Source organism: Spermophilus citellus, assembly GCF_964194105.1.
Source record: "Spermophilus citellus genome assembly, chromosome: 10".
Classification (NCBI taxonomy): Eukaryota; Metazoa; Chordata; class Mammalia; order Rodentia; family Sciuridae; genus Spermophilus; species Spermophilus citellus.
In genome coordinates, this window is record NC_138197.1 from 125,689,194 (window position 1) to 125,708,911 (window position 19,718).

A 19,718-nucleotide genomic window follows, 5' to 3' on the forward strand; every position below is an offset into this window, starting at 1 on the left:
AGACACAGAATATTCAAATCTAGAGACATTTCTTACTTAAGGAAAATTACCTTTAGATTTGTTTTTAAGAGAAATATGGAAGCATTTCTTCTGTGCATTTGAATACTGCTATGACAAGCTGAATTCTAAGAATGTGATCCTGTTTGAGTATTTAAATGTACTCTAGCATTTTTTCAATGAACTAGTAATTCAATTTCTTCAGAAAATATGTAGTTCTATTTTCTTAGTGGATCAAGAGTCATAAAAGGAATTATGAAAGGCACCTTTGTATGATCATGTCCTAATCACTTTTCATACTGTAAAAGAAAAAACACCACCACACTCCTAAATAAAAACCATAGCAAGCCACTTATTCTTTTTATCCAGGAGTGAGAAGACATAGTAGTGATGTGCATACAAAGATCACCTCAACTTTTAAAAGCTAATAACAAGCAACCCCTCTTTATCTGCAGTCTCATTTTCTATGGTTTCCGTTACATTAACTGAAGGTTGAAAACATTAACTAGAAAGTCCTGGAAATATACGATGCCTAAGTTTTCAACTGTGAGCTGTTTTGAGCAGGATGATGAAATCTCCTGCCTTCCTGTGCTGTACCAATTGGTCCCACCCAGAACACACATCATCCCTTTGTCCAGCGTATCCACCCTACTCATCAGTCACTTACAAGCCATCCTGGTTATCAGATTGACTGTCCTAGTACAGCAGTGCTTGCATTCGAGTAACCCTTATTTTACTTCACAGCCACAAAGCACAAGAGTAGCAATACTGATAACTTGGATGAATTAAAGAAAAGCTATAAAGTGCTTTCCTTCAGTGCAAAGGTGAAAGTTCTCAATTTTAATAAGGAAAGAAAATATTGCATGCTGCAGCTACTAAGATCTCTGTAAGAATAAATCCTTCATCCATGAGATTGTGAATAAGGAAAAAGAAAAGCGTAAGAGTTCTGCCGCCACACCTCAAACTGCAAAAGTTATACCTGCAGCACATCCTACATGCTTAAGATGGAAAAAGCATTTTGTGAGTAACATATTCTGTCAAAAAGCACTGAGCCTAAAAAAAAAAGCACCAAGACTTCAGTAAGGGGCCTCCTGAAATGAACGACACCAAGCTATTTATTGCAAGTCAAGGATGACTGCACAAATTGAGAAATAGGTTTTACCTAGAAAACACACACACACACACACACACACACACACACACACACACACACACACACCCCAATCAATCAATCTATTTACGGTGCTGGGGACTGAACCCAGAGCCTTGTGCATGCTTAGACAAGTGTTGTACCAACGAGCTACATCCCCAGGACGTAACTCAGAAATACAAAAGTTACTGGCAAAATGTGCTTGCCAGTGAAGAAGCTGCTGCTGCAGTTTTGGCAGAGAGGAGTTGATTAAGGAGAAAGGATAATAAAGCAAGGCTTAAACTGAGACAAAATCAGGCTCTTCTGGAAGAGAATGCCCAACTGAACTTAATTATAAAAGTGCAAAGCGGGTACAGAGCATAAAACATGGAATTGAGGTAGAATAGTATAAATAAAGATAGGTAGAAGGACAGGTAGAAACTAAGAGGGAGGAAAAAAAGAAACTAATTTAAATCTAAGAAGCTCTATGGGCACCCTCACCTTTATTCCCTAAGCCTGTTTTCCTCCTGACATATCTTAAGAGTACTGTGTGAGTCTAGATGATTAATGCTTAGGCACACTGCTACCTTGTACAATGTATTTTCTTTAGATTAAATAAAGCCAAGGGAAAAATAATGTTAGAGGCATATGATATGGGTGAGTTCCAAACATTATTTATTGATAAAATCCCAAAGAAAACCAGGCCCCCACCCTGCCCTATGCTCCCTAAGAAAATCAAGTTTGACAGGCTGATGTCACACCATATTCACTATTTACAAAGTTTCCTTTGGAAAGAAGAACTCAAGACCCCAAAGTACATCTCATTCTCCAGTGCCTCTCTTCTTCCTTTGAGCAAGTACCTTGGTGCTGTTGCTTGTTTTTTTTTAAAAAACAAAACAAAAAACCTCTTTGTCTCTTTTGACACATCCTGAAATTTCTTTCTTTTGCGGGGTGGGATGGGGTGGGGTGGTGTTTACTGGGGACTGAACCCAGGGGCACTTGACCACTGAGCCACATCCCCAGCCCTATTTTGTATTTTTTTTTAGAGACAGGTTCTCACTAAGTTGCTTAAGGCCTTGCTAAGTTGCTGAGGCTGGCTTTGGAACTCACGATCCTCCTGCCTCAGCCTCCTGATGGCTGGGATTACAGGCACACGCCACCACACCTGGCCTGAAATTTCTTTCTGTGGTATATGTCAAGAATCTGCCAGGGCCAAGTTGAGGTCCCCTTCTCCTCTCTGGGGGATGTCCTCAGACTTCTATCTAATGACAGAACAGATTAATTCTGGTATTATGTGGCAATACTGCAGAACAAACAAAATCTAAGCATAATTTGCAGAGCCAAGAACACATGCACTCTCAAGAGAGAAGGAGATCATATTCACATAATTTTTATTACAGTATATTACTATAATTGTTCTATTTTTTTTTACCAGCTATTGTTGTTAACCTTTTACTGTGCTGAATTCATAAATTAAACTTCATTATAGGTATGAATGTACACAGGCATATGAGAACCCAGACTATAGTTAGAGTTTGATACTATCTGTAGTTTCAAGCATTCATTTCAGGGTCTTGAACTATATCCCTCAGTGACAAGGGAGAATGACTGTATCTCACTGTTCTTTATTATTTTCATGTATATTTTAGAATGAGAGAACTCTTTGTCAGTATGTTCAGGCTAGAGCTCTCAGGTTTAAGGTTGAAGAGTAAACCGAAGCTAAGATGATAAGGTCATCTTTATGGATGTCTTTTTTTTTTTTTTTTTTTTTGCATGGGGAAGCAGAAAAAAAAAATAAAAACAAATAAAAAAAATAAAAACCACTTGAGAGCAGATTTTCTGGGGTCTAGCTCTGTAGCCAGCTAGCTATAACCTTGCTGATGTCATTTAACACTGCTGACCTTAGTTATAAAATGAAAGTATGATTCTATAATTTGCTTATCTGGAAACCAGTGATTCTCATCAGAGTTTACAAAGACAGCACAAAATATTTATTAAAAATGAACAACTTTTATAGGAAGGTTAAAAAAATGCCCCCAAATTATTATTTCATCATCCTTGTGTAAGATGTGAGAGCTATAATAAGGGTCAGCAGATCACAGCAGTATTGTTCCTAGCAATTTTTAAGTTTAGTTTCTTTTTGCTAGAGGGACTAGCAAACAAACAAATGAAGGCATGCAAAATGAAAGAAGCAACAGCCATGAAGTTAGCAATATTAATAGTGTGATAAATTTTATCTTGGGTGTTACATGAGCTAAAGGGCAATTTTCCCTATTCAAAAATACACAGGCCCAGTTCTAAGAGTGGTTCTCTGTGGCAACTCTTGCATTCTCAAGTCAGTCTACAAATTCCTTATGGATCCAGCTTGGAACTGTCGAGCTGCTCGTGGGCATCAAAACTCTGGAATATATACAAAATTATTTTGAAAGGTAAATTGATAAAGAATGTAGATATTTTAGATAGCTTGATATACTCTGTCTTTTATTACTTTAAGGGTAAGTAAGAGCCACTCTTAGAAAGGTGACTGTCTAATAAATGAACTTCTTTGTAGTCCCAGGGTCCTAGTTCAATCCTGGGAACAAGCTAATGATACCTATGATGCAGGGTGAAGCTAACAGGGCCTAATAATACACAATGAACTAGAAGGACTTTGGCCCCATTGTCTCCATACATTCCAAAAGTTCTCATCTGGGCAAATGAATCTACTGTTAAGGGCTATAATTTATTGGTAATATTCTAGTAGGTCACCAATCTGCAAGGAACCTTCAAGTGTTATCAGATAAAGGAGCCAGTGGACGATTCCAATTGACAGTAGGTAAATATAAGAGAAACTGGCTTTAACCCCAGACAAAGGGTGTGCAACATAGCAAACACACTCTGAGGACAGTGGGCAACATGAAGTGTGGGTTGAGGTGTGCTTAAAGGCCCAGTGAGGAGGACTGTAAAATCTAAAGTTGATTAATGTATTAGGGTGGGCCACTCAGTTATTTTCTCAAATCTGTGCTTTCAACTCACCAACAACTCCTGTGTGAATACTTGAAATGACCCTCAGCCATTTAGCCATTGCAAATTCTCTGGCCTTATGTGCAATGTTCTCTATAATTGAACTACTACCAACCTTCTTATGGAGTATTATTATTTCAGAAGAGCCTCTGTACTAGCCAAACACACTGTACTCAGAACACCACACTACATACCATAAACATATGCATTTTTTACTTGTCAATTAAAAAAATAAAACTTTATTTGCACATTCTCACTTCTAAATGGGAACCCCTTTTAGCTCTTAAAACACTATTGAGCATTCAAAGAGCTTTTTGTTTTTATGGATTATAGCTATTGTTATTTACCATGAGAAAATTTTAACAAACCTATTATGTTAACATAAATAACGTTTTTATGAAAAATTAACTATTCTCTAAAACACAAATTTAGTTAGGAGAGTGGCAATCTCTTTAATATGTGCATTTATTCTGTTGCAATATATTGTTCTGACTGAAGTATATGAAGAAAAACCTAGCCTCACACAGAGAGCTGGAAAAGGGACAAGTATTTAAATAGCCTTTCCAGATTAATATGAGAATACTGTGTATTTGATAACACACCAAAACTTGATAAAGAGTAGTTTCTAGTTGGGGATTGAACCCAGGGCCTCACACATGCTAGGCAAACACTCTATCACTAAGCTATATTCCCAAGTCTGAAAGGTAGTAATTTCTTAAAGGCTAACTGTAGTGTTGAACCTGAAACCTTCTCAGTGAAGTTTTCATACTTTGTTACAATAAACTTCACTAGACAATTGTGTGCTTTGCGTAGATCTTTTACTCCTGCATGATTCTGTAACATTTTACATGAGTCATCTGTGAATGCAATATACTGGCTTACTGGTGAGCCAGGGAGCTTTTCAGTACATTTCGTACAAAGTCTGCCCTTCTTCCAACACATTTGTTAATATCACCACTGATTTCATCAGACAGATCTAAGTACTGCCACATGTCACTTAATGACAGGGAAACATTCTGAGAAACAGTGTTAGGCAATTTTGTTGCTATACAAATATCATAGAGTATACCACAAAACTAGACACGCTGCTACTTCTAGGCTACCAGCATTTACAACAGGTTACTGTACTGGATTCTATAGGCAACTGTAGTAGGTATTTGTGTATCTGAACATACCTATACCCAATAAAAACACCACATAAAAGATTAAAAAAAATGTACACATGTATAGGGTGCTTACTGTGAATTGAGCTTGCAGGACTGGAAGTTATTTTGGGTGAGTCAGTAAGTGAGTTTACTATAACTTTTTACTTTATAAACTGAAAAAAATTTAGCTTAAGATACAAACACATTGTACTACAATACAAAAGACGTTCTTTATTTAAGTCCTTACTCTGTAAGCTTTTTCCTGTATTTAGAGTTTTAAATTTTATTTACTTTTTAACTTTTTTGTTAGAAACTAAGACACACATAAGCCTTGGGCCTCACAGAATCAGGATCTTCAATGCCACTGTCTTCCACCTCCATCTTGTTCCACTGGAAGGTCTTCAGAGGCAGTAAAATTAAAATGCATGGAGCTAGCATCTCTATAGCAATGCCTTCTTCTAGAATCCCTCCTGAAGGACTGGCCTGACACTGTTTTACAGCTAACTTTTATCTATATGTAAGCAACATTCTAAAATAATAATAAAAAGTACAGTATACAGTAAATACGTGAACTAGCAGCATAGTCGTTTATGATCATTATCAATTATTATGTATTATTGTCATATGTTATTATTGCACGAGCTACACTTTTATATGACAGGTAGTACAGCAGGTATGTGTAGACCAGCATCACCACAAACATGTGAGCAATGCCTTGTACTACGACTTTACACCTGTCATCACAAGATGACAGGAGTTTTTCAGCTCCACTATAATCTCACAGGACCATGTGTGGTCCACTGTTGATCAAAATGTCACTATATAGTGCATGACTGTTCTTTAGGAAGCTCACAGAGGAGGATACAAATTTTTCAAAATTCAAATTTTTGCAGAGGTGACAGTCCTAGTCATAAAAAAAAAAAGGTCTGTCAGATACCTAAGCTGGAATACCACAGTTTGTGCATCAGTTGTTCTAGCAAGAAAAAAAAAAAAAAGGTGCCCCAAGAAAAAAAGGACTAGTTCAGGCTGTGGCAACTCAGTTAACAAGTGCTGCTGCTTGAGACAAGTATTCTGGAATGTAGCCCAAATGCTCAGTGAACACTTTATATTTTGCCACCAAGAACTTGAAAAAGATCAGGCGCTCCATAGTGGGGAATTAATAAAATTAATATTTCCCTGACTGTTTCATCAAAGGCATTCTTAGGTGAATCTGCTTTTTTTTATTGTTATTCTCTTGTGAGATCAGGACAATGAGGGATATCATGACTGCCAGCAACACAATTTAGTGTTGCCAGATTTCATGCTAACACACTGGCAATTTTACTTACATGGATAATGCTTTTGCACTGATGGAAAAATCAATACATGCATTGAAAATGGTAACTAATGTCTTAGTTTTATTTTGAAATTAGTTTGACTTAGTGGTCCTTCCATAAAGTCTTGGGAACTGCCCTCAAGCTGTAAGCACCTTGGGAAAATAATGGCCCTGGAGCACTGCTCCTGATGCAGTGTCCTCCCCTCCACTGGGGGCTAATGAGTTCATCAGGTGTAGGGAAGCGGTATCTGCCTCCCCAAAGTACCTCTTGGCAAAACCACCACACTCTCTCCCAGTAGCACTCAGCAATACTTTTGTTTTTTGACCTGGACTTTTATATGTTTACTGAGGGCAGCTTTTTTACATATCCCCAGTCCTAGTAATCTGTGCACATAAGAAGCATTAAACAAAACATTTATTACAAATGACCATGACAATATAATTTATGAGAAAGGATGCAGCCATGTGCTCAGATCCTTATGCTGCCACTCATTAGCTGTGTGAACCTGGACAAGTTACTAAATCGCCTAAATTCTTCATCTGTAAAAGTGAAGTAATAACAATATCTATTTTTACAGAGTGGCTGTGATAATTCAGTGGAGCTAATATATAGAAAGGGCTTCCAACAACATCTAGCACAGTGTATTTATTAATTATGTTCTGGTTAAGGTTATTTAGTTATTGTCCCTTATACATACATTTTTGTTTTCTTTTTTTTGAGTACCAGGGATTGAACTCAGGGACACTCAGCCACTGAGCCACATCCCCAGCCCTATTTTGTATTTTATTTAGACTCAGGGTCTCACTGAGCTGCTTGGTACCTCGCTTTTTGATTCTCTTGCCTCAGCTTCCTGAGCTGCTGGGATTACAGGCGTGTGCAACTGGCCATACATATTTTAAAACTAATTTAAAGTATGATACTTTGTTGTTGTTTTTCAAAGGTAGCTCTCAGAAACTGTGTTCTGAAGAGTCTGTAAAAGGAATAGTTTTTAATTTTCTAATGATAAGTTGAAAAATCTTCCAAATTATGTCAAACTAAGAAAGAAAAAACTTTTACATTATGTGAAAGAATGTTGGAGAAGTGAATTTTGTTATCTAAGCTAGCACGTTAACTTAATTTTTTAAAAATCATATTTCTAATACCTTATTATCAACCACAGATGCTTAATATATCTTTATAAGTTACGCCCCTCATCAGCATTAAAAAGCATGTGTTAAACATCCATTGTGTACAAGTATGAGTGGTAAAAAGAGGGAAGAATTATTTCCTGCCTCAAGGAAAATATAATCCAATATACAAATATAAACCTTATGTTTTAAGATTATTCCCTGAAGTTTTTCTACCTCAAATACTTTGGTTATTTATGCCTGCTGCCATTTAGAAAAATATTGAAAACATATAGAAACTGAGATCCTTTCTTCTCTGCAGGCAGGCTGTCACTGCTACCTCTATTGCTAATGCACAGTAGGGGACCAAATGACTGTCAAAACAAGTTCTCATCTTAAGAGCAGAAGAAGCTTCTAACCTGATGTTAAACAATCAACTTCTAAAATTTATTTTAAAAATAAGGACTCCAGAATTTAATGCTTAGCTCTTGTTTTTTTTTTTTAGAGAGAGAATTTTTATATATATATTTTTTAGTTCTTGGCAGACACAATATCTTTATTTTATTTTTATGTGGTCCCGAGGATCGAACCCAGCGCCCTGTGCATGCCAGGTGAGCGCGCTACCGCTTAAGCCACATCCCCAGCCCCTAGCTCTTGTTTTTATATGAGAAGTCCTTTCTTTTAGTCCTCTCTGTCAACAAAATAAGGCTATCCAACCTTAATAAGGTAGCTGTAGGTCACAGTAATAAAAAGCACTAACAGTGCAAACATGAATAACTGATTTTAAAAGACCTCAGATGGTTGAAAGTAATTATCTTGAAGAACTATTTAAGTAATTTCCAAAGCATTTCTGAGTTATTCTCACACAACTCTACAGTCAGCCAACATCATTAGCTTCATTTGACAGAAGAAAAAACAAAACACATCTTGGAGGTAAAATAATTTACTCAAGCCTCAGTTATGACAATGAAGACGCCCGTCTTTGTTCTGCTACTTCACTCCTGCCAAGTACCCACCAAATCCTCTCCATTCTACCTTCATTATTTCTTGTGAACTCCTCTACACAACCACTGTGACCCCAATGGAAGTAGTGACTCCAGGTGCAGGGACCTTCCCACCCTGTGTCCCTGCCTGTCTACTCACCTTGTGTACACTGAAACAGAAAACCTGAAAGCACATTCTGTGCACTTGATTTTCCTGCCTAAAACCTTCAACAAAGTCCTTGCTTCTCAGTCTGGCATTCTTCCCAATCTGTATTCAACTGACCTTTCTCCACCTTCTTTCCCATTAGTCTCCAAACACCCAAAGTTTCAGCCAAAAGGAAACCCGTGCTTTTATCCAGACATTTTTTTTCTTTCCCATCGCTCCAACTCTGCTTGAGAATTGGCCATGTATGCACGATCGAACTCCTAGCATGATGGTACAGGCTCCGATCCATGCTACCTCCACCAAGAAACCTCTGCTTCCTTTCCTGGGAACAGCTAGAGTATACCTGCAGCTGTGCACAGAAAAAAAAGCACACAATACAGACAGGACAACCTGCTGCTTCTTTTTCGTAGGAGGTGTTTATTGAGACACTGTGATAAGTCATGGAATGCATAGTTACTAACAAAGTGCATTTTCTTTGAAAGCTCATGGTTTAGTCAGAGACAAAACTAAATAAAAAACATAAAAGCTAGTAAGTTCCACCAAAAGTGATCAGCTCAGGAGTCTACTTGAGCCCAGATGAAAGATTCATAAGTTGGGCTTTGACTAGAAAAGTCAGGAAGGCTTTCCAGCAGAGATGCAACTGGTCTAAGTGGGAAAAGATGCTCCGGGCATCAATCTACATGTTTGACTTCCCTCCTTCCCTCCCTCCCTCCCTCCTTTTCTCCCTTCCTTTCTTGGTACTGGGATATGAATTCAGGGATGCTGTACCTCTGAGCCACATTCCCAGCCCTTTCTTATTTTTTGACAAGGTCTTAATAAGTTGCTGACACTGGCCATGAACTTCCAATTCTGCTGCCTCAGTCTTCTGGTCACTGGGAATACAGGCATGTACCACTGAGGCTAGTTTTCAGTATTTCTTTAGGAATTCAAATTGATAAAATTATACAGTGAACACTTTTTGATATGGATGAGGAACATAAATTTTATCTATATATTTGCAGTAAGGAGTAGAACTTGCCCCCTATCGCTGCCACAGGCATATATAATCTGGGAGTTTGAGACAATGGGAAATGGGAGGAAACAAGACAAAGAGTAATGGGCAGTGGTGAGGACGGGGCGGGGACTTCTGGCTATCAGGGTGTGAACAACTCAGTGAATTCTTTCCTCAAAACAAAATGATGAGGAAAAAAACCGGTCAAAGTTGTTAATACAACCATTTCAGAATTCTAAAAATCTATCAAATGCAGACAATAAATAGACAAAATTTCTGAAAAACTCCTAGAGTGCCAAGAACAGAGGCATACACTTGTAATCCCAGTGACTCAGGAGGCTGAAGCAGGAGGATTGCAAGTTTGAGGGCAGACTTGGCAACTTAGAAAGATCCTTAGCAACTTGGTGAGACCCTGTCTTCAAAAATAAATAGTTAAGGTTCAGGGCAAGACCAACAGAAGCCTGCAAACTTAACAGGGGCCATATAAAACAGTAGCCTTTGCTGCAGAGACAATGGGGAAAGGAGAGAAGAAGGCAAAAACCCCACAGCTTTGTCACCTGTAAGTGGCAAATGCAGTGAGAACCTAAAGGAAGAACACAGTTCTTTTAGCTTGGTGTGGTAGTTTGACTGGAGGCAAAGATTGGCTGGGCAGAAATCTGAAAGAGATGCTGGACAAAAGAACCCTAGAAGGGCTAAATACGCTTTTCTCACATGCCTGTGTTGATGTGAACCTACACAAATGAGGAAGAGAGCCCAGGGTAGACCATGAACACACATCCCGACCCACAGGTCATTGAAGGTGGATGCATACAAGCTCCAGGTGCTTGAACTCAACCTCTGCTCTAATCACTGGTGACTACTAACCTATGGTGACATAGGAGGGACTCCCAACCAGGCTAAAACATAGCAGCGGAAGTGGAAATGGAAGGAGAAAAGAAGAAAATCACTAAGCAGAAACTTCAGTGCCCTTACATTGTACTAGAGTCAGACTTCATAGAAAGTGTGCGAATTGCCTAAAACACACATATGCTCTCTCCAAAAAGTAAGCAGTACTCCAGAGTCACGACAATACAAATCTGCGTTAAAAAAATTATGAGACATGCAAAAACCAGGAAGGTTCAAGGAAACGAGCAGTAATCAGAAACAGACTCAGAATCAGATGTTGGGTTTAGCAAATGATGTCCAAGTAATTAAACACAAATACAGTCAAAGAGTTATAGGAAAATACAGTAACAAATAAGAAATCTTAATAAAGAAATTCAAATTTAAATGGAAATTCTAGAGCTAAGAAGTAAAATAACTGAAATAAACTCACTAGGTGAGCTCAATAGTAAATTTGAGATGGCAGAACACAGAACAAGTGAACAGAAAACAGGATCAACATGAATTATTCAATTTAAAGAACAAACACAAAAAAGATTGAAGAAAAATAGAACTTTCTTCAGATTCTCTTTAGGTTCAGATTAAATTTTAAAAAGAAAAAAAAATCTCTGAGAAATTAGCAACTGTCCTACTATATGGGTAATGGTAGGCTTCAGAAGAAAGAAGAAAAAGAACAAATATTTGAAGAAATAACGGTGAAAACACTTCACATTTAAAAAAAATTAAAAAAAAACTTTAGTTGTAGATGGATACAATATCTTTTTATATTTGTGGTGCTGAGGATCGAACCCAGCACCCCACACATGTGAGGCAAGCACTCTACTACTGAGCCACAACCACAGCCCAACACTCCTCATTTGATGATAAAACAATTTATATAGATCCAAAAATCTCAAAAGACCCAAGTCTGATAAAAACAAAGAACCAGGCATGGTGGTGTACACCTGTAATCCCAGGTACCTCAGGAGGATGAAACAAGAGGATCTCAAGTTCTAGGCCAGTCTCAGCATCTTAATGAGATCCCCAGCAACTTAGTGAATCCTTGTTTCAAAATAAAAAAGTTAAAAGGGCTGAAACTTTAGCTTGGTGATAAAGCAGCCCAGGGTTCAAGGCCCAGTACCACACAATCAATCAATATACACCATCCATCACAGTGAAACTGCTCAAAGTCAAAGACAAAAAGAAAATCCTGATATCAGCAAAAGAAAACAACTCATCACATATGGGGAACAACAATGAGATTAAGATCTGACTTCTTATCAGAATTAAATGACTTTCATGGGGGGTGGGAGGTGAGGGGTGACCTATTTAAAGTGCTGGGGGTGGGGTTTGGAGAAGAAATTGTCAACCAAGAATTCTATAGCTAACAAAACTAACCTTCAAAAATGCACACAAACACACACACACACACACACACACTCACTCACACTCTCTCTCTCCCAGATAAACACAAGCAGAGTTTGTTTCAAGCAGACCTACCTATAGAAAATATTGAAGTAAATCCTAAGGCTGAAAGAAAATGACATCAGAAAATAATTTGGACCTATAGGAAGATCACTGGAAATGAAAATAAGATTTGATATCCAAAATGTATAAGAATGCTAAAATTTAACATTAAGAAAATAAATTACCTAATTAAAAAATAGGTCAAAGATCTAAACAGACGGCTCATCAAAGATACATAAAGGACAAAAAAAAGCATATGAAAGGATGTTCCACATCATATCATCAAGAAAATGCAAATTAAAACAACAACGAAATGCCAGTACTATTTCAATGGTCAAAATCCAGAACACTGATAATACCAAACGTTGATGAGTATGAGGAGGAAAGGAACTCTCAAAGTGGAAATGCAAAGTGGCACAGTCACCTTGGAAGATAGTTTGGCAGTTTCTTAAGAAACTAAACATACCCTTACAATACCATCCAGCACACCACTGTGCTCCTTGGTGTTTACCCAAGGGAGTAGAAATCTTAAATCCAGAAAAACCCTGCACACTAATGTTTATTGCCGCTTGATTCATAATTGCCAAAATCTGGAAGCAACAAAGATGTCTTCAATAGATAAATGGATAAATAAACTGTGGAACAACTATATAAAGGAATATTATTTGGTGCTAAAAAGAAGTGAACTAAGTCATGAAAACACATGAAAAAAAACTTAAATGCCTATTACTAAGTGAAATAAGCCAATTTGAAAAAGCTATATTTTGTGTGACTCCAACTATATGACATCCTGGAAAAGGCAAAACTATGTAGACAGTAAAAAGAGCAAGGGAGATAGGGGAGGGAAGAATAAAGAAAAGGATTACAGGATTTTTAGGGCAGTGAAACTACTCTTCATGATACTGAAATGGCAGATAAATGTCCTTATACATTTATCAAAACCCACAGAATGTACGCCACAGAGAGTGAACCCTAATGTAAACTATGAACTTGGGGTGATAATGATGTATCAATATAGCTTTATCAGTTTAAAAGTCTGGGATGTTGATAGTAGGGGAAATAATAATATATGGGACCAGAAAGTATATGGACTATGTCCATACCTTCTTCCTAACTTTGATAGTTTTTAAAAAACACATAAGATTGCTAAAAGTAGTAATTATATTTTATTGCTGCATTTATACTATATATAGTATCTTATATATCTGATATATATAAATTTTAGTATATATATGTACGTGTGTGTGTGTGTGTGTGTGTATGTAAAGGAGTTTGGGGAATGAAAAATTGCTTTATTTTACTAGAACAACACATCACAAACATACACACATATACACACATCAACAGATTTTGTGATAAATCAAAGATGTATTTCCTTGACCAAGCACTAAGAAAATATGAGGACAATAATACAAACAAAAATAACTAATTAAAAAGATACAATAGCTGGGCATGGTGACACACACCTGAAATCCTAGTGGCTCAGGAAGCTGAGGCAGGAGGACCACAAGTTCAAAGCCAGCCTCAGCAACTTAGTAAGGCCCCAAGCAACTTAGTGATACCCTGTCTCTAAGTAAAACATAGAAAGGGCTGGGGATGTAGCTCAGTGGTTAAGCACCCCTGGGCTCAATCCCCAGTACAAAAGAAAAAAGAAAAACAATAAAAACTAATGAAGCTGGGCTGGGGTTGTGGCCCAGAGGCAGAGCACTCACCTAGCACGTGGGAGGCCCTGGGTTCGATCCTCAGCACCGCATAAAAATAAATAAACAAAATAAAGGTATTGTGTACAACTGAAAAATAAACATTTAAAAAAAAAAAACTAATAGAGGGACTGGGGTTGTAGTTCAGTGGTAGAGCATTTGCCTTGCATGTGTGAGGCCCTGGGTTTAATCCCCAGCACTACACATGTACCTATGCTCGAGCATGCGTGCACACGTGCACACACACACACACACAAATTATTTAACAGAACTGGTAATGCAGGAAGAGAAATAAAGACATGAGACATAATAAAATGGCAGACATAAATATATCCATATTAATAATTATATCAAAATATAGTAGACCAAATGCTATAACAATAAGATGAAAATTTTAAGAATAGATAAAGAAGAAAGATCAAGGTCGAGCTGTACACACACACACACACACAAAAAAAAAAAAAACACACACTCAGACTAGATAAATAAGATCCAGTTGTATATACACACACAAACTTTTTCTTTTATAACTTTATTTTGTTTACTTTTTTATGAGGTACTGAGGATTGGAACAAGTGCTTTACATGTGCTAGACAAGCACTCTGTCCCTGAGCCACAACCCCAGCACAACACACACATTTTAAAACGAGAAACAAACTTCAGATTCAAAGAGGTTGGAACAAAACAATGGAAAAAGATGTCATGAAACAGCAACCATACAAGTGATTAAGTGGCTATATTAATACTAAACAAAATTAAGAAATATCAATAGACAAAGAGCGACTCTTCATATTGAAAAAAGGGTCAATTGATTAGGAATGTTATGTAGGATAGACTACTAAACCATAAATCAAGTCTCTATAACTTAAACATCTGAAAGTATACCAAGTTATGTTTTCACTATAAATGAATTATAAATGAAAAAAAGAAATTTGAGAAATCATGAAAACACAATATATCACCTTTTCTGGGATCCAGCTAAAGGAAATTAGTTTGGCAGTTTCTTAAGAACTTTTTAAAAAAATGTTTTTATTTTTTATTGTTGTAGATAGACAGAACGCCTTTATTTTATTTGTTTATTTTTATGTGGTACTGAGGATAGAACCTAGTGCCTCATGCATGCTAGGCAGGCGCTCTACTGAGCTACAACCCTAGCCCCATTTATAACTTTAGACATAGAAGAAAACCTAAAACCAATTATTATGGTTTCCAACACAAAAAGCCAGGAAAATAAGATCCAATCATATCCAAAACAAGCAGAAGGAAGTAAAGAGTAAAGATCAGAGTAGAAAGCAACAAAATATAAAACAGAATGACAACAAAATAAAAACCAATGAAACCAAAAGCTTGTTTCTGGGATGATCTGCCAAATTAATAAAATTTAGCTAGACTGAACAAGAAACAAAGATAAAATTATCAAAATCAAGAATGAAAGGTAGGATATTACTATAGACCCTATAGAAATTAAAAGGATTATAGGACATTATGATGAGTAACTTTATAGTTAAATAAAAACACAAGTTACCAAAACTGTCAAGAAATAGAGAACAGAAAGAGAAAAACAGGAAACAGAACTGTGTTATGGTTTGGATCTGAAGTGCCCTCTAGTAAGCTCATGCAATAGTGCAACAATGTTTAGAGGTGAAATGATTAGATTATGAGAGCTATAACCTTGTTGGAGGATTCATCCATTTGATGGATTAATCATTTGAAAGGTCTACTGTGCTATTTGGTAACTGTGGGTAGGTTGGGTGAGGCTGTAGGTTGGGTCACTGCAGGTGTACCTTTGGGGATTAATCTTGTCCCTACCCGCCCCCTTCCAGCAACAGCTGTCCTGAGCTGTGTTGCTTTCCTCCACTATACCCTTCCTCCTTGATGTTCTGCCTCTCCTCAGGCCCAGAGCAACAGAGTCAACTAATCAGGAATGAAACCATGAGCCAAAATAAACTTTTCCTCCTCCCAGTTGTTCTTGTTGGTTAGATTGCTGACAAACAGCTAACACAGAGTGGTAGCTAGCATAGAAATAGAGTTACTAATTAAAATACTTCGAAGAAGACTCAGATATATATTTTATTCCTTCTTTTTCATTTCTTTGAAATTGCTATTCTAGTAGTCTGTGAATTCATGATCACTTCAAAATTATTTAGAAATGCAGCTGACACAGAGAGTCAAATACTCATGATTCTAGAACCAATACTATGGAAAGCCCCATTTGTTACCTGTCATGCCTGAACTCTTCACCCAGGTTGTTTATTATAGTCCATTATTTACAAAGTATAAAATTAAGAGATTTTACATAACTAATCAACATTAAAAGGACAGCATGATTTTAGGGAAAGAAGGATTTCTTGGAGGTCCAATATCTAATAGAAGAGAATAAACAGTATTTGTAGGTTAAGTCTAGCCTTATGCAATTACAAGGCTAAATATTCATTTGGAAGTAAATCTTATCATGTGGCTTCAAGTCTGACTAAAGCCCTCCTGTTAATCTGATACTGAAAGGGAAAAATGAAATCTAAAAACTAGAGATCTCTCTTTTGATACAGAGTACAGAATATTTTTATTCTTGGAATAAAATCCCACAGACAATACAATTTCCTGAACTTTGATATGTATGTGATACATATCTATGATTAATTTTTGATATGTCTTTTTTACTTCGGCTAATAAGCATAAGGGGTGAGATCAAAGAGGTGGGCTAGGGACCAAACAACTGAGTCCAGCCTAGTTATACTAGAAAACTATTAGAATTAAGTAGGAAAATAGCACAATTTGGATTAAAAAACAAAAACTATTTGGGCTGCTATGCAGAGGATGGATGAGCAGTTAACATGGGAAATAAGTGATGAGGTTTGGTCTGAAGAAGTGACCACAATGACAAACCCCTCACCTGACTTGAATCTTTCTAGATTTCCAGACAGCTTGCTGAGGCAGGTACTATTATCTTCATTTCCTAATATTTGACACTCACACTTTCATTTATCTTCCTAAGCCAAGGCAGAGGGAGATGAAGTAACTGGCCTAAAGTGTTACTGCTTAGGAGGGGCCATGCTGAGATCACCCCAACCATCTGGCAGAAGAGCTGAGCTCTCCCTCCTGCAGTGGTAAGATGAAGAGAAAAGGCTGAAGTAGTAAAATGTTCTGGAGTTGCAGCTGTCAAGCTTTATTAATGGATTAGAAGTAGAGATAAAGGAAATAAAAGAACGACTCCTAGGTTTTGCTTGAGCAACTAAGTGAATCTGGTAGTATAACTGTACAGAGTGAGCATATGAAATAGGAAAAAGGGTTCAGTGCCCAAACTTGGAACATTGCAATATTTAAAAGTTGAACAGAGGAGGAGGAACAAGCAGAACTTACAGTGCTTACAATGAAAAGCAGAGAGCACAAAACCCCAAGGACTGAGCATTTCAAGGAGGAAGGAGACAACCAACGTGAAGAATACTGCAGAGCAACAGGGGAAGTGAGAATAGAGGTGGGTCATGGGTCTTTGCCCAATGGAAAGTACTGGAAAAGTTGAAAAGAGCAGCATACCCCCTAAATTTACTTTCACCACTGCATTTCCTCTGCTGAACTGTTAATCTCATCTGAAAGCTCCTGGCACTGAGTTTTAATTCAAACTTCCTATCTTCTAATCACAATTCTTGGAGTAGAAATGAAATTACATACATGCTATGCAACAGAGTGTCAATGCTAAGTTAGTTCCCAGGGTTTTCTGGTCTTATAATAAAGGTGAAGTCAGTTGCACTAACATGCACCCTTTTACCCTCCACCTCCAAATTCACATACCGTGAGAGATCCGTTTTGTGTGCTGGGTGAGTTGCTACTCTGCTCTCCGTGGGCTTGCGTATTTCCATAGAGTGTCAGGTTATGCTCACTGGTCTGGCCGGCATAGTCCTGAGTGTGTGGCACTCCATATTCTGTGGGAATTCCATTCTGTGGAGGTGGTGGGAACGGGATGGTAGTAAAAGGCTGGACCATTGCGTCAGGAGTTGTTGTTGGCTCCTGGTTACCCTGGAACAAGCAATGAAGGGAGAAAAGGAGGAGAAAGAGTGACTTATTAAATCCTTGTTATAGATAATTGCTTTAAAGGTGAGTATAAAGAGTTCTCTGAATATTCTCTCACTGCACAGATAAATGGAACACTTACTGCCCCAGGATTAGGGAAAATATTGTTATACATATACATACAAATAGATGCGCATACATGCCCCAATTTAGGCCAATTTGTGGATGCTAGACAAGCCAAGACCATATTAAAATTAACTAGATAACAAGAGGTCAAAAAGCTTCCCTTTAAATCAAGTTTTGAAAAAAATAACAAGAAATTTCTCACATAAGAGATGACTAGTTTGTCTAGCATGCACAGGCCCTGGGTTCAATCCCAGTACCCTCCCATCCCTCAAACTGCAAAATTAGTTTGGGCCATTAGTATGTTTTTAAAGATATTCTCTAATTCTTCAGCAATTCTTAAGAAGAAGCCAAAGGAGTACAAATCAATTTCCTTAAAATTGCAATTCACAGCACTGGCAGAACAACATTGTAAAGTCTTAAAATGAGATAACAACAGATTTTTAGAGCACTGAATTCCAAAGAAAATATTTTTTAAAAAATTCACCTTTAGATATCAAGGCAGAGACTCTTGGATACTAGGCTAATAATAATAAAAATAATAAAAATACTTTAATTCAAAATTTTAGAAACAGACAAACTTCCCAGACCAAAAAGAACATGGAAATGTTCTTCCTAATTACTGTTGGCATTATAAGGTGAGCCACAGGGTGCCCTCCTGTGGCATCCATTTCCAGATGTTAATACTTGGGATCCAGAATGATATCTGAAATATCAGTAAAGAAGATGCAGATGCTTGCCTACCATGTGCAAGGAAAACCCCAACACTGAGGGGGTGGGGTGAGGTGGGATGGGGTGGGGTAGGGTGACAGTAACTATAGGAAACTGTTAGAGGCCATTCTGGCTCCAGGGTCTTTCTCACTTCTGTTCCATCTCCAAATTCATATACAAAACAGGGGAATCTGTGTTACTTACTTTTCAAAGCCTTCACTATTCTACCTTCTCATCAACCTTCCATTTAGCAGATAAAAATAAAGGCTATTATTTCACTGAGGACACACAAGTCTACAAAGTCTTGGGCAATTACCTTTCTGGAAATAGCTAGCAGAGGTGGCCAAAGGCTTTAAAATATTCAAACTTAGATAAAGTTTTCCCATGTTTTAGATATTAAAACATTAACGATTAAGGAAAATCTGGGTTTACATCACTTGGTTTCCTCCCCACTGTGAGCATCATGTCTTTCAATCAAGGAAGTAATCATTCCCCTCTCTCCCTGGTTCCAGTCATCCTTCTTTCCCCTCAGATGGACAGGTGATTCTCTAACCACTGAGAGCTGCAGAAACCTACACTTTCTGCATTTTCTGAACCTCAAGGCATTCACCATTAATTTGATGCCATTAAACTCACCCTATCTCAAAATGAATCCAAAGCTACACTACTACAATAATTATTCTGAACAAAATAAAACATAAACCTACAAATGTGGTTATAAATGATGAAATATATGATCATGGATTGAAAGACTTGATGTTCTGAAGATGACAATGTATAGTAATCCCCAAAAAACCAATCAAAAGTTACTATCAACATTTATATGGAAACTCAATTGATCTAGAATAGCCAGAACAATTTTGAAAAAGAACAAAAACTTCAGGACTTAACACTACCTGATTCCAACCAAGACTTACTTTAAAGCTACAGTATCAAACCAGTATAACACTGGTTTAAGGATGAACAAGTGGATAAACAAAACAAAAGAATCCAGAAACAGACATGGGCATATACT

General features: G+C 37.4%; 1 protein-coding gene across 33 annotated transcripts in view; it reads right to left on the reverse strand.

Moving 5' to 3' along the window:
* Nucleotides 1-19,718, reverse strand: part of RBFOX2 (RNA binding fox-1 homolog 2) — a 276,451-nt gene that overhangs the window by 48,772 nt on the left and 207,961 nt on the right. For all 33 annotated transcript variants that reach the window (XR_014024019.1, XR_014024020.1, XR_014024021.1 and 30 more), the window contains one exon: nt 17,651-17,875. Coding sequence is in view for 29 of the 33 variants with exons in the window: in XM_081309517.1 (XP_081165643.1) it covers nt 17,651-17,875 (225 nt within the window). In the remaining 4 variants the exon portion in view is untranslated. The remainder of the gene's footprint in view (nt 1-17,650; nt 17,876-19,718) is intronic.